We start from the raw sequence: 15,363 nt of genomic DNA on the forward strand, positions 1-15,363 counted from the left end.
GTTTATCATACATTCACCTTACGGCACATTATTCCCTTAGCAATTACACAATAGAATTCAAGAATTCTTGGCCCGTATAAATTTGTTGCATTAAACATCTCATGAACAGAATTTTTCCAAATGGGAATTTGATAACAATTTTAATTGTACATTTCTTTTATCGTATTTCTTTGTTTAATCAATTTGACAAACGTAAGACTTGCTAAATTACAGTTTAATTATATTTTGATTAACTCAAGCTGACTATAACATTCTGAAATTATTAAGAACATTTATTGTATTTCATATTTGAGAACTTCTACTTGGTTAATATTATATTGTTAATATTACTTTTGTACAATAAACACGCGTCGATCAGAAGGCAAATTCAATGAAAAAGATTTAATCTCATATTTACAATCATTCGTATACATCCTTCTGTCCATCCCCTCTCCCCATAACAATTATGAAGTTTCTACACTCACGGTACATCGAACAGATAGCTCATATTATAATACTGTAAAATTTATTTGATTCAAATAGCTCACGTTTTTTCAAGCATTAAATCTTTCCTTGATACAGCCTATTAGATTTTATTAGAGAAACGGAATTATATGAAACATTATTTGCAAAGTTTTATAAAACTTTATGAAAATGATACAAAATACATTGCGAGGCTATCGAGTATTATAAAATCTCACGCATGACTCTCAGGTAGGAATTTAAGCGGCACAGTAGACGGGAAAAGATTTTTTTTTTTGGTGGAGGAGTTGACGCGCATGTCTCGGTTATAAACACATCTCCGCGGTCTAGATATGGCGAACAATGTAAACACAGTAACAGACGAGCAAACATCTAATTGCTCTCAAATATTTGTGAGATAATCTCCGTCCTCTCGCGTTGTCGCCTCGGTTTTTCACCCACGGATCCACGAAACGGGGAACACTGCTTCTTCGGGCAGTCCACATCCGCTGGAAGTTCGTACATTTACTTCAGTTTATATCAATTCCAATAGAATCTGTTCAGTATTTATTGAGAAGTTATTGAAGAAATTAGAAATATTTATTGTAACCAATTTATTGATTACAGTTATAGTTCTTGGTCTGATTGACCTGCACTCTTATAAGTTCGTCTTCCTTTAATTAAACTTCAATTAGAATTAGTTTTGATATAAATTCATCGCTGAATAGAACAGTCACAAGTATATGAATCTTTATTGATAATTAAGGATTAAGAATTCTTCGACTGGTGTGTACGCATTTCCCAATTTATGCGGATTCTGATAGCTTCGGTAAACCCCTCGGTCGACCGCTAATTCCTTCTGTACAGTTTATCGTTTGAGTTTCGTGTTACGCGTTATGTGCATAACGGAGACGGAGATTTATGGCTGCAGGAAATGATGTAATTTAATTTTTTTATAACAAAACATTTCTAGCCACTGTAAAGAATCTAAAAATAATCTTAAATAACTCTTGAAATCTTAAATAGTTGGCAAACAAATCGATTTACGAAAATATGCAAATTGTGGATCATAGAAATATATGAATAAAAAAATAAATACAATATGAAAAGTAATGGACAGATAAAATCATTTCGATTCGGGAGAGATCGCAGTATAAAAAGGGGATGAGGTTTCAGACACTCAATGAGACAGGCGTACTGTTGTACTGTTGCAGCCTGCAAAGTAGCTGCAGCCTGCAATCCAAATGTAGGTGCAGCGAGTCACGAGATCTGCACCATTGATATTCTTGGTACGGTTAAGAATCATTATAATCGTTCAGTCCTCGCATTTCGTCCAGTAGTCGCATGCATTTATTAAAACCTATTGTACATCTTTGATTGGTGCAAAGTCCTGTAGATTTCATCATTGATATTTAACTTCGACAGGATATCTATTATCCTTATGGCCAATGTAGAGCATGCTCGTTACCATGGGGTCATAAAGATAAAATAGAGAATGATAAGGTTTCTGCATGGCGAATGTTCAAATGAATATTCTATCATAGAATACATGCTCGTAGTACTTGAATTATTCTATAAGTTCGTGTTTATTGTTCGCCTTGTAATTAGATGCATGATACGTGAGCAGAGGATTATTATGCAAAATTAAACATTTATGGTATCAGTTTAAAAAATGTATTTCAATTGAAGGTTTATTTTATCGTTAGAACATTGAAATATACCTTCAACTTTTGATATTCTGCATAGTTCCGTACAGCAATTATATGATTTATACACATCCCATTTTTTTATAAATAGATAGAATTTGCTATCGAATGACTTGAAGCGAATTACTGTTAGCCACATTTGAGAGACAGTGGATAAAATTTGATCTTATAATCGAAATTGAAATTCCTTCTCGTAGATCTACAACAGTTAGCTTATACTTTCATTTATTTCAGTTGTATTGATGTCAGTAGATTTAGGCAATTCCAAAGGAAATTTTAATAAATCGTAATAAATCATCTTCTCGTTGAAACTACGGTGTCAAAATATTTTACGCTGGTCAGTCTTTGTCTCACTGCTCGTCACTCCGCAATTAGGTCGTAAAATATTTTCGGACAGTTTGTTTCGCCAACAATGAGGGTCAAAATTATACCGTGAAGGGACGCGACATTCTCCGGTAGTACGTGCGTCCCTTCCGGAGAACGGGACCGGAACCATTCTAGCCTCGCTTTGTCGGCCTGTTTCTCTTAGTACATTATCTCCTTCGGATTTTCCCACAACTTGGCAACCGTTCATGAAACTTACAGCCGTAACATAATGAACTGAAGAGTCGGAAATTCGGGACTTTCGACTCGACCCAAGACGCGACGTGCTCCAAGCCACGAGTCCTTCCCACTTTGCCTACGTACACCGGATTGTCTTTCATCAGGGTTACCGCTCCTAAGTTGACCAATAAGACTATTGACCTGCTTCTTACAATTCCAACTGCTGTCCGGGTTTTTTCTAAATTATCATGTTACCGTCACGTGTAAAAGGCCAGTTTTCGTTCGTTCCACCGGGTGTCTGAAATGTAACTTTTTCAGAGGGTATTCATCCATACTCTTGTTTTACCGCGTATATTGAACTCGACGTGTGGAGAGGCTCGCTGGGGTTGTTCACCGCTTCGCGAAATGCGCGAAATAGTTACGGATTATCTTAACGGCAACCATAGATTGTCATTGTCATCACATGTTATACACATTTAAACAATTAAGGACTTCTATGATTAATGAGATCACATCTTGTCTTACAATTAGTTCGATCTCGTTGCTCGCATCTTTCGTACATCACAATTATAATTTGTAATCCGATATAATCGAAGCAATTAATAACGTTCTCAAAAGGAATAAGATTAGTCAGAAACAAGTGGCATCGTCAGGATACTTGATATGCAATATACAAATGTTGCACGGCACAATAGAGGCAATTGTGATGCCGGTGACGAATGGTACCCAGAAGCATCGGTTCGGAGCACGTGTAGAGGCGTTGAGGGGTAGTTTGACAGGACAGGGAGAAGTCGAGGGCGTCGCTGGAAATCCGGGGCACGCGCTTTCACCATTTCGCGCCGCGAAATGGAAGAGCAAACGCTATAATGGGGTGGCAACGAGCCCCAAGAGTCCCGTTTCTTCGCGCCCTCGTACTATTTCCATCTCGCTTCATCTCTGCTTTCGTACGCAAAATAACTCGTCTCTCTATCTATCGAAATAGCAGAACAGAATCGCTTCAAAGACAATGTCTTAATTAAAGTTCAGACGTTTCGCTCGTGACAACTGTTAGATACGCGTACATTTTTCTTTGGGAATTCCTCACATTGGGAAAAATAAAAGATATTGCAGATTTAATGAAAAATTTTAATGATCAAAGCTCCAAGCATTTCGAATCTGACTTCGCGAGATTAATATTGAGTTAGCCCTTTTAGTGCGAACGTGGTCACGTCAGAAAATGTTCGTAACGATAAAAACAATTGTTTAGCGAAGCTATTAATTGTGACTCCTCGAGGACGACGATTTTAGCGACGGCACGAAGCGACGCGGAGTCAGGCGCGTGTTTCGAAAGAAGCGTCCCCTTCGTAATCTCTGGGCAAATATTGCTCGACACGTTTCAGGCTACGCGATGCTCGAATTCTTCCATTTGTTATACATTGTACACCGCTGACGATTCACATTCTTTTTTCCTCTCCTTATCAGTTTAAGAAAAAATAAAGTTACATAATTCTAGTGGGTTAAGAAAGTATCAGAATGGGAGTTTATGCTATAAATCTATACTTCATAGAAATAGTAAATTAAAAATTGAATACATTTTACATTTCATATAACATAATTAATGTTATTTCTAATTTTTCTTTAAATACATTCGTACTATAAAATTTATATAGGGTTCCTAATAATTGTTACGTTCACGTCCACCCATTGGGAATTCCTGATTGGTTTTTTGGCAGGCATTGTAAGAAATTATCTTGACTGACCTGGTGTAACAATTACGCTATTCAGAGCACCGAGTGTTGACAAGGAACCGGCCGGCCGGGTAATCGTAGGTGCGCGAGTATCGATATCAGAGAGATGAAAAACGCCGACGGCGGACGGGGTAATCCTCCTCGACTCACACGAGCTCCGTGTCCGTGTTCGAAAAAGCCGACGGTACGAGTTCTTCCTCCAGCCAGCTAAACTACTTCCTCCTCTGGGATTCCGATAAAGGAAGACTTTTCGGATGGGAAACTTCGAAACTTCCTTAGCTGTGAAAGAAATCGACTTCACGCCGAAGACAGTCATTTAAAATAACAAAAGCTCATTTTTTCAATCGTTCCATTATTTGTTTTTCTTTTTACGGAATCTCTCGTCTGAGAAATCGTGTAACGATTCATCTAAAATACTGTACGTGCCTGCGTACAAAGACCTGTCGTAGTGAATTAAAGGAACACAGGGCCTGGAATTTTTTCCTTTTCTCTTTTCGATTCGATGACGATCTTCGAGATAAAACGCCTGTCGATAAGATTTAATGATATTTTATGTTTATTTACGTGTATCGGGCTTCGGCGACGATTATGCTTGTAACACGACAAATATTTGCCGCTGCGAACAATGTGTGTCGAACAGGCAGCTCGACACGCGAATATCGTTCCTTTTCTTCTTTTACCTTGATTCATCGACTTGCGGAAATGTATTCCCGATTTTCTTATTCTGCAAGGGAATATTCCCTTTTATTACATATTCTTTTTGTTCAATTTACATTATTTAAATGATTTAGTCTATCGTTTTGTGTATAGAAATTGTTAACAGAAAGAAATATTTCGTTTTTGGTGTTTCGTGCACTTCTGCAAAAAACGTATTGGGTTAACAAGGAAATAATTGTCACAAATACGTAACGTCATAGAAACGAAAATTATTTTATTGCCAATATTCATTTCTATTAAACACAAAGATATGCTCGTTTTGTATTATTGTATATTTAATTTTCTACCAAATAGAAGTTGGTTTATAAACCAAACGAAGGTTATTTCACGCTCAGCACTCAGAATTATCGCTACACTAAAAAGTAGAAGTGCTTACGATAACGATCGAGCGCAATCTGGTCAAGACTGCAAATTCGATCCACAATGTAGTATTTTCATATTTCAACAGATAGAATATATGACACTGACAACTTTGACATTTGACAAATACTTGAATTCGTAAGATACTCTAATTTAATGTATTCGTTTATGTTCTTTCATAATTATAGACGTTTGATCAATTCTTCGGACTGCTATAAATATTCAATTTTATTTTGTGTCTGTATACAGTGCTTAAAACAAATTGTCGAATCACTTTACGTCCATTCATTTGCATAAATACAAGAAATTCGCATTTTAATTCTTTAATAAAATGCTAATACGTTTCTTGTGGCACGTAGATAAAATTGATACATGGTGGAGGTTTCTTGCGTCGATCGTCGAAGTCATTTTCCACTTTTAGCCAAACTTGTAATCACGGCTGATTCTTCCTCGCCAGCCATGCTGGATCCACCTATGATATTCCATACGGTTACACAGAACTGAGAGAAGTCTAAGGTCGAAGCTTATTCATGACGTCTCGGAAGGCCTCGAGCACTCTTATCGAGGAGTGGTGGATTAACGTGCACGCCTTTGATCTCGCCGGCCCCGCTCTTATCTAATCGTTTCCCTCACCACCACGTCCCTGCACGTTCCTTTCCGTCGCGCCGGTTTCGCTTCATTTCACTCTGTCTCGTTTTAGATTTCGTACCGTCTCGAACCACGTTGAATTCACACCATCCCGTTTGTCGGCTCCTCCCCTCTTTATCCCCGTTCCTTTTTGGTATTTCTCAATCATTTCAAATCACGCACGTTTATTTCAATATGGAAATTAATGATATTCGCAACAAATGTAGGAAAAACTTGTTATTATTGAATTTTCGAGATTGCATCAGCTACGAGAGTCATTAGCAACCACAATGATTGTACATTACATAGAGTATAAATTTTCCATTGCTTAACAAAGTTAAATAATAAAATTAAAGGTACACCGCAATTGCAGCAAGAACTTCGTTCTTAACCATGAGAGAATTTATATTCTGCTATGATTTGTATAGAATATTATAACATGTCTTATTTATTACTTATGTAATGTATTGTATATCATCATTACTTCACAATTTCCTTCCCTTACCATCTCGACGCATGTACTTCTTCTAGAAATTAGTTTCTTTATAAATTCATTTATTCTACACGTGATAATTTATGATTGGTTTCCAAAACTTGGCTGGCATTTAAAATCTACATTTTAATATCTCATTCAATTTATTAAGATGCGTCTAACGAATTAAACTGTCGAAAGTGCATCGTTATTATCTTGGCGACGCATTATTGACAGGGGAATTAAAAAAGGGGGCGAGATAGAATTACACAGAATAAAATTGTTATCTAATAACTTAAATTGTTATGTAATAGTTCTCTACGTTATTTTACAGGGAAGACTCGTACTAAGGACAAATACAGAGTAGTCTACTCAGATCACCAGAGACTGGAGCTGGAGAAAGAGTTCCATTACAGCCGTTATATCACAATCCGCCGCAAAACAGAGCTTGCTACCTACCTCGCGCTGTCTGAAAGACAAGTGAGTACTCAATGAAAATAAATCACGAGAAACGTAAATATTCCAATTTCTGTTCGCACAATTTCTACTTACTGACTTATTTTTCTATTAACATAATATAAAAGCATAGAAATTGCGACCTGAAAAGAAGTTGGAACATTTACATTATTAATTCTGTTAACGATTGATAGTTTATTAAGTGTTTCATTATTCGTACAAAATGTAGTTCCTGTAAAACATCAAATAATTTACTAGTTGCTTTCATACGTGTTTACAAAATTTTAATTTTCTGAAACGTCAAATACATAAAACCCCTTTTGACTATCATATTTTATTTTCTAATTTGAAACATGTCGCGTAATTGTAGTCGGGGAGAAATAAACAAATCGAACACATTTTTCGCTAATTAGAGACGTCGTATAAATGCAGAAATTCGACTTTTATATAAAAGTGCAATACTCTTCATTCGATTGGATAGCCACGAATAGCCCATTATTTATCTTCTGATCTATCGCAAAGCATCGACTAACTGTGGATCAACATATATTTTCCAACTGTCTACATCAAAAGATAAACTAATTTCGTCTACTAATTTATAATGTAAGCGCATTTAACTAGTAATCAAGAATTATCAACAGAATTCCTTTCTTACACAAGCTTACATTACGTATATGAATTTTCGAGGCTGTTCAAGCGAAGAGCACTGTATAACATCATGATTTCCATGGTCCATAAATGCATCGTGGCGTTACGTGAATTTCAGGTAAAAATTTGGTTCCAAAACCGCCGAGCTAAGGAACGAAAACAGAATAAGAAGCGCGAGGCGCTCGAATTTGGACTCAATGGGGACATGAAACCATCGACGTCGACTTCGCCAAGCTTAGGATTGGCCGGTCTATCGTTGGATGGCGTTGAAGGACCACTCGGAGGTCCGCTCGGAGGACCACTCGGAGGACCGCTAGGAGGACCGCTAGGAGGACAGCTAGGAGGACCGCTAGGAGGTCCGCTCGGAGGACCACTCGGAGGACCGCTAGGAGGACCGCTCGGAGGTCCGCTCGGAGGACAGCTCGGAGGACCGCTCGGAGGACAGTTCGGAGGACCACTCGGAGGACCGCTCGGAGGACAGTTCGCAGGACCACTCGGAGGACAGTTCGCAGGACAGTTCGCAGGACAGTTCGCAGGAGCGTTCGCAGGAGCGTTTGGAGGACCGCTAGGAGGACCACTAGGTGGACCACTAGGAGGTTTAATGATGCAGAACGGTGCGCCTCACGGTAATCACGGCCTGCCTTTGGCCCATGGACACGGCGCGCACCAAGCGCATCCTCATCAGCACCCCCATCAACAAGCGCATCCTTATCAGTATCCCCATCAGCAAGCGCACCAGCAAGCGCATCAGCAAGCGCACCAGCAAGCGTACCAACAAGCGCACCAACAAGCGCACCAACAAGCGCACCAACAAGCGCACCAACAAGCGCCACAGCACGCGCACCAACAAGAGCAACAGCATGCGCACCATCATGCGCACCATCATGCACACCATCAGGCGCACCATCAGGCGCACCATCAGGCGCACCAGCAAGCGCACCAGCAACCGCATGAGCACGCGCATCATGCGCATCAGCACCTTCATCAGCATCCCCATCAACACCCCCATCAACAAGCACCCGAAGACTTGTAACCTTCGACGTCCAACGCCGACACCTGAACCAACCACGGCTGACCGACATCTCGACCGTCCATCAGTTCATCTCGCTGGTGGTCTCAGGAGACCAAATCTGGCCCAGGTTGGCCTTCGCCCGTGGACATCGAAAGGTTTGATGCCGTGTCTTTAGTCATGGCTGAACCTTCTCGTATGATCAATCACAACCGGACTCCCTCGGTATGTACAAACACGATGCGCTATACTAAAGACACGGCAATTACAACGATCGATTCATGACCCTGTACATGATTGAGGATCTGATTTTCCCGTAATTGCAAGAAGGACATCGTCTTCGCTTCAACGCCTGAATTCTCGCAACACAAAATGCGATACTTGCATAAGACCATTTCTTAAATCGAACAATACCTTTATCGAAAAGATATTTTGGTCTCGAATTAAGTATTGATATTGGATACTTAATTAAATGAATTATTGAGTAGTCGATCAATTCCGCGGTATGCTTTTACAAACGTAGATGGAAGATCCTCAATCATCTCCATCGAAAATTGTACATAAAAGTATAGGAAAGAGAATTCCGGGTTGAATCGAGTAAGCAAAGACTTCATTGTCGTGGAGGGAGTGTACAAAATGATAAAATACTGTTCCCGCTGGTTCAGTTAAATAAGTGACGATATAAAAAAAGAGAACAGTAGAACTTTGCGTAGTGGTCAAGACTGGAATCTGTATATATTTGTCCGTCCAACGATGACCACACGGAGATGTAGTTAATTTAATTATTACTTCGTATTTTTATTTCAATATGACTACGTTTTAGCGTGTTAAGCATTCGATTTTTGTTATCCTCGAGATCGGCGAGGAATTAAAGATAACGACGAACTATTCACCGACGACATCACAGTGTGTTCTCTTCACTTTTTTTATTCTACACAGTATTATCTTGTTCTCTTCTTCGATTTTGCTAGAACGAATTTTTGTACTATAATATTTTTCTATTTTCTTGATTCTCTTACTGCATCTTCGGATCTTTTCGATTTTTGACTGCTTTTTCGATTTTGCATCACCTGATTGTTGTTTAAAAATGAAAAACATAATTGTGAGTGAGAGATGCGCGTCGACTAAGTGTAAAAATTTCTTGAAACCAAATATACCTTTGTAATATATTCGTGTGTACATATTCATCGATACTTTTAAGAAATTTTTATACTTCTCGCATTCGACGCAATCCAGACGACGATACAGTGGTTTACGGATTCCATCCCAGACTCACAATTATACATCCGTACTCTCATCTCTTGTTAAAAATATTCTTAAAAAGGAAAGAGGATATAAATTAATTAGTTTAACTTATTTGACTTTAATTGCAATTCGATTTTTCCAAATTTTAATTCGTCTCCAGATCGATATTAAAAATTTAATTGTAAATATAATTGTTAATTCGGATTTTTATACTTTTCGGTACACACGTAGTATTCTATTGTATATATGTTAAATTATTGAACAAGAAGATTGAGAAGAGAACAAAACAAACATATGTATACGTAGGATTACGAGATGGTCGTTACTAAATATTGAAGTATTTTATTAATTTTATTCTTGATGAGTGCTGTTTATGATATTATTGCAGTATTTCCAGAAATACTCGATTTTGCTAATTTTATAATTAGAGGACAACATCATCGAGTTGTAAATAAAATAATCCTGGAACTCCTTAATACCGCATTCTGTTTTTTTTAATATTAATTACTATTCACGACCACATGTTATAAATTAATTTTTGTGTCACCTTAAATCGAACAATGATACAAAATCTTCTGTTCTTTAGTTCTTCCTTTTTTTTCACTTACAAAATCTTTTCCCGCTTTTTTCTTCCATCCTCTCCTATTTTAATTGACTCTAAATTTATTGACGTGTACCACGCAACTTCTACCAAATTATCGTTCAATTATAAAAATGCAAATGTCGTTCGATTTATTCGTTTGGTGCGGAGCGTATGCAAGGAACATTTGAAAGCTTTATTTGAAGGAACGCGGTGATGAGAAGAAGAGTAATGAGTTCGTGCGTTTTGCGGCGTAAGCATTTTTCTACCTCGATAATGCGGCATGGTGAAATTAACACCTTCGTAAAATACGAGAGCCGAGATATCCGCGCTTGGTAAGAATCGATTTTTCAAGACACCGCGGGGGCAGAACACGAAAAAGCTTTCATGGAAATTAACTCAACCCTATCGTACACATATTTATCGTTAGTTGCGAATTGTTTACGAACTCAGTTTCGGAGCTAGTCATACATGAAACATTTCCGTCGAGCCTGAACCGTGTTTCTTCGCGTTCTCGCTTTGAAAAATCGTCTCCGTCCTATGTCCTCGTTGTTCCAATTGCGCTGGCGCAATTTAATATTCATATATAGAAATACTATTATTTAAATGGAGAAGGGGAGAATGCGAATATTGAATTTTCCATATGGCTGAAAGAAATAGCACGTCGAACCGACTGTCTCTCAACTGCTATTTCTTTTTCGAATTACTCGCATCGGTTCAGAAAGTGCATATCGGATCGTCATCGCTTTTTCTACGGTACTGTACGCTTCTAATCGAATCAGAAATTTAGTCAATTAATCAATTCGACGAAGACAAACGTTCATAGATAATTGAAAAAATTGACAGAATCTCTTTTATCGTTTTAGAGTATGAAACAAGAATATTTCTGTATCCAGCTACGTTCTGATAATAGAGATTCTGTCTAACATAAATACACGTTTAAATTATCGTTATGTATATGTATAGTCTATGCCTTAGAACATTTAAATTTCAATCATTTTAATCGCCGGTTTTTTACCACAAGTCGAACTCGCTGACACTATTTCTTATTCTTCATGTATCTTGAACGTAGTTTTATCGCTGCGCCGACGCTAGACTTCTCGATCTCGGAGACTTCGAATTTTTAATATGACAATAAAGAATAAGGTCGAGAGAGAAACGATAAAAGAGGGACAATACCGGTCTTTTACGTGCAGTGTGCCTTCAGCGTTGTCAGCCCTCGTATACATTAATTGACGAGATCACGAGACGTGACATGTAATGTAACTGTAAAGGATCAGAATCTAATCAAGCTAGAAACAATTAGTTTATAAATTGCAATGCGTGCGAATTCAGATAATCTGATTATTTAGACATATTAGTGAAATTTTTCCAGTTAAATATTTCTCGTCGATTCGGAATCGATATAATTAGTGAGAAATAGTTGACCGAAGGTTTAGATCGATTCCGAATTGATGCAAATCGATGAGAACGAGTAATCAGATTAACTGGACTAGTATGCGTCGCAATTTTACTTCTAGCTTAAACAATTGACACCATGATTAGTGCTAATTATTACACGATTGTTACGTCTCGTGCGTACTATAATGAACATGTGATCGCGAAATTTGAAAAATGAACAGAAATAAACGGTGTTATGTTTAATAACTACGTCGTTCACTTCATTCCTGTCCCGAGTATGACAAACCCGTTCCTGAGAATTCATTAAAAAACTGTGGAATTATGGATAAATTCCAGAAGTGTTTCTTTAAAAGCAGTGATCCTAACTCATTTTTCATAAAATTATGTACTTCTACTTAACTGAAGAAAGTGACTAGATTTTTTGAAATAATTAAGGATAATCAGAAAATATCAAGATTAATGAAATTGCATTTTGATTTAACTAAGGGAGTCCCAATTTCTACTCACGGATTTTTACCTTGAAATTATAGGAAAATGACTGAGCAGAAATTGTGAACAAAAAATTGGGACGTTTGCCTTGTATGAATTAGAGATAGAATTACGGCAGTACATTTTTAAAACAATTCTAAGCATGATTGACGATACCGTCTCTTCGTTCTGTTCGCGGGAAGTGATTGATATGATGGTTAATACATCCGCGTTCGAGGTGAATTGGAGAGGTTCGATAATTGAGCGTGGCAATAACGATTAAATCCGCGTCAGGGTAACGGTCCGTTTACGATCCCGCGATTTGTTTGCGACACCTTCGGCCGGGAGAGCGTCGTCTCCCTGCTCGCGGAATGGGCGCTCGTTAGAGATGGTACATAAATACAGGGATAAAAACGTGGTAATGCGGTTTATGTTTGCTGGTAAGCGCGGCGTTTGGCGTTTTAACCAATGCCAAAGCGTTGTTACGTCCGCGGGACACGCCGCCGCGACGGGGTTTGCGCAAATAAAGCAAGGAGAGGAGGCGAGTGTAGCAACGAGTCCCGTGGGAGCCCTCAGCTTAACTACCGGATCGATGTCCGACCCCGACCCCTCTCCAACCCCTGCTGCTCGCAACACGCAACCCCCAGCTTCCCTCTTCTCGCAATTTCCACGTACCACCACACGCTCCTTCCTCTTCCTATTTTCTTCTCCCCTTCTCTCTACATTTTTTGTCATCTCCACATTTGTCCGTGGATCGTCCCGATACACGTCCTTCGTATTTAGTCATATTTGTACATTTTATTCATTTAACTTCTAAGTAATAACGTGGAACTGCAATGAAATCGATATTTTTCTTTACTAGAATCGTTCTTTTTTTTGCTATTCTATTTGATCGTGATTGCACTTGTTTACTTGCAAAATTCTTAGAGAGAATTGAAAAAAATAATGGCTGAGAAAATACGTGCGCGCAAGCACACTTTCAAGTATTAACGAATTATTTATCGTACGATTCTTAATATATCGTTTCAGTGATAATACCAAGTTAATCGTTGCTCAATCTGTTCAATAAGATGATTATCAGTACGAATTTTATTACGCAGACGAAAACTGAATTTTCATTTTTCTCGTTAATAATAATTAATCAAGACAGATATCCCAGTTTCTGTTTAGGTCATAATTTCTACATTCTACATAGAGTATTTCTCTACGCTTTTATCTTAAAACTATAGAAAAATAATGAAATTAATAGAAATTAATGTTATCTTGAAACGATAGAGAAACACGCCAGTGTGGAGGAATTGCGGCGTGAACAAAAATTGGGACATTTACCCTTTTGGTAGATCGCGGCAAAGGTTCTGAAAGTTCGTCGGATCAATTCTTTTAAACATGGAATTTCATTGTTTGGTACTCTTCCAACCGTATCTAGGATTTACGACGGCGAAATCGCACGGTTACGAAGCAATGTAAACTGGAATTTTGCCGTATCTACAGTTCCGTAAACTTCACGGACAAAGAAGCCAAGAAGTGCTTCTACTTCCCCGTTAGAACGGTTCGTCTCGCGCTTGCCGCTTCCACGGCTCGCGCGGTCAAACGACGAGAGAAAATCGGGATCGGAGATAAAAAAAAAAAAGAAGGGGATGCGCCGCCGCGTCTTTTTCGAACGAGTCGGCGACCAGCGCGTAATTGGACCCGGGGAACGCAACAACGTTTCACGTAGCATACCGAGAAATTCCGAGGGGCTGCACGGGATGGGTACCTTTTTGTTCAAAGGAGCTCGGCCCAGCCGGTCCGGTCGAAAACACCAAATAGATACTTTTATGACAGGGGCTATAAACGGGAACGGTCGAATCGAGTATCGATGCTTCCAAAGGGACTAATCTGCGGATGAAAACTGTAATAAAACGTCCCTTCTGCGAGCAAAGGTATGTATACATTTATGAAATCCTTTTGCCGGACCTCAGGTAACATTGACGCGCCTCGGCAGGGACGGAAAACTGTTTTCAGTTTTCGGTTTCCGGTGAAACTCGAGGGCGATTATGCACCTTGCGTTACACGGTGAATTTAACCATAGAGCTACCAGCAAAACCCTTTGGTTCAACAAATAAACAAATTTTAGTCATTTCCTGTTTTATTATTATTTATTCCTTGTAATTTATAAAAATCTTTTAAAAGTTCGTAACTGTTCAGTAGTTTCTAAATTTTCTTTAGTTTAAACCGAAAAATTCCTTAAACATTTCATTAGAACAAATGACAAGCGTTCGAAATTAGGATCACTATTGCTTAGAGATGCGGAGCCAAGAGTGTTAGCAGTGTACTTTTATTATTTGGAGAAAGACAACTCATTTAAATATATTATCAGTGTCTGAAAAACGCTAAACGATGGTGAAAAAACAACGTGTTGCATTAATTTTCGTGTATATTTATCCGAGACTCGAAGAATCACAAACTGAGGATTCGAAGTATAAATAAATTAATAAAATGTACACGACTTTATATGCCTATGTCAGAATACAAAGATTATTATAGAGAAAGCACATGCAAAAGCATTCGTAATTGATTGTTATCTTACCACTAAATGAATCCTAAACGAATGCAGAAGCAAGGAAGCTTGTGCATTTTGTTATCGCAATTTTCACACAAAAATTACAATATCATTAATTGTATATAAAGAAATGGTGCGAATTTTATGCGTTTCCTCGTTTCTTAAGAAACTTAATATTTGTATACGGTATTCTATACAGTATACAAAAGTTCAAGTTGATATGTCGGTTACATTAATACATTAAAAACAGAAGATTAGTTGTATTACTTTGTAATATCGTTGGTTTTCTAATGGACAGTGATAAAAAATTTTATTCGACCATCAAAAGGACTGTAAAAAAGTTGTATAAATTAAATAAAACATTATTGAAACGGTACAATCTGGCTTAGATTATGTTTTAGATAATGTATTAAGGATGTAT

General features: G+C 38.1%; 1 protein-coding gene across 1 annotated transcript in view; it reads left to right on the forward strand.

Annotated features, from left to right (window-relative positions):
- cad (homeotic protein caudal) overlaps positions 1-8,730 on the forward strand; it is a 12,688-nt gene extending 3,958 nt beyond the window's left edge. The window contains exons 4-5 of the mRNA XM_018032561.1: positions 6,928-7,073; positions 7,816-8,730. Coding sequence (XP_017888050.1) covers positions 6,928-7,073; positions 7,816-8,730 — 1,061 coding nt within the window. The remainder of the gene's footprint in view (positions 1-6,927; positions 7,074-7,815) is intronic.
- The last annotated feature ends 6,633 nt before the right edge of the window (positions 8,731-15,363 follow it).

Source organism: Ceratina calcarata, unplaced genomic scaffold (assembly GCF_001652005.2).
Source record: "Ceratina calcarata isolate Rehan_Ccalc_2016 unplaced genomic scaffold, ASM165200v1 scaffold586.2, whole genome shotgun sequence".
In the NCBI taxonomy this organism is placed as follows: Eukaryota; Metazoa; Arthropoda; class Insecta; order Hymenoptera; family Apidae; genus Ceratina; species Ceratina calcarata.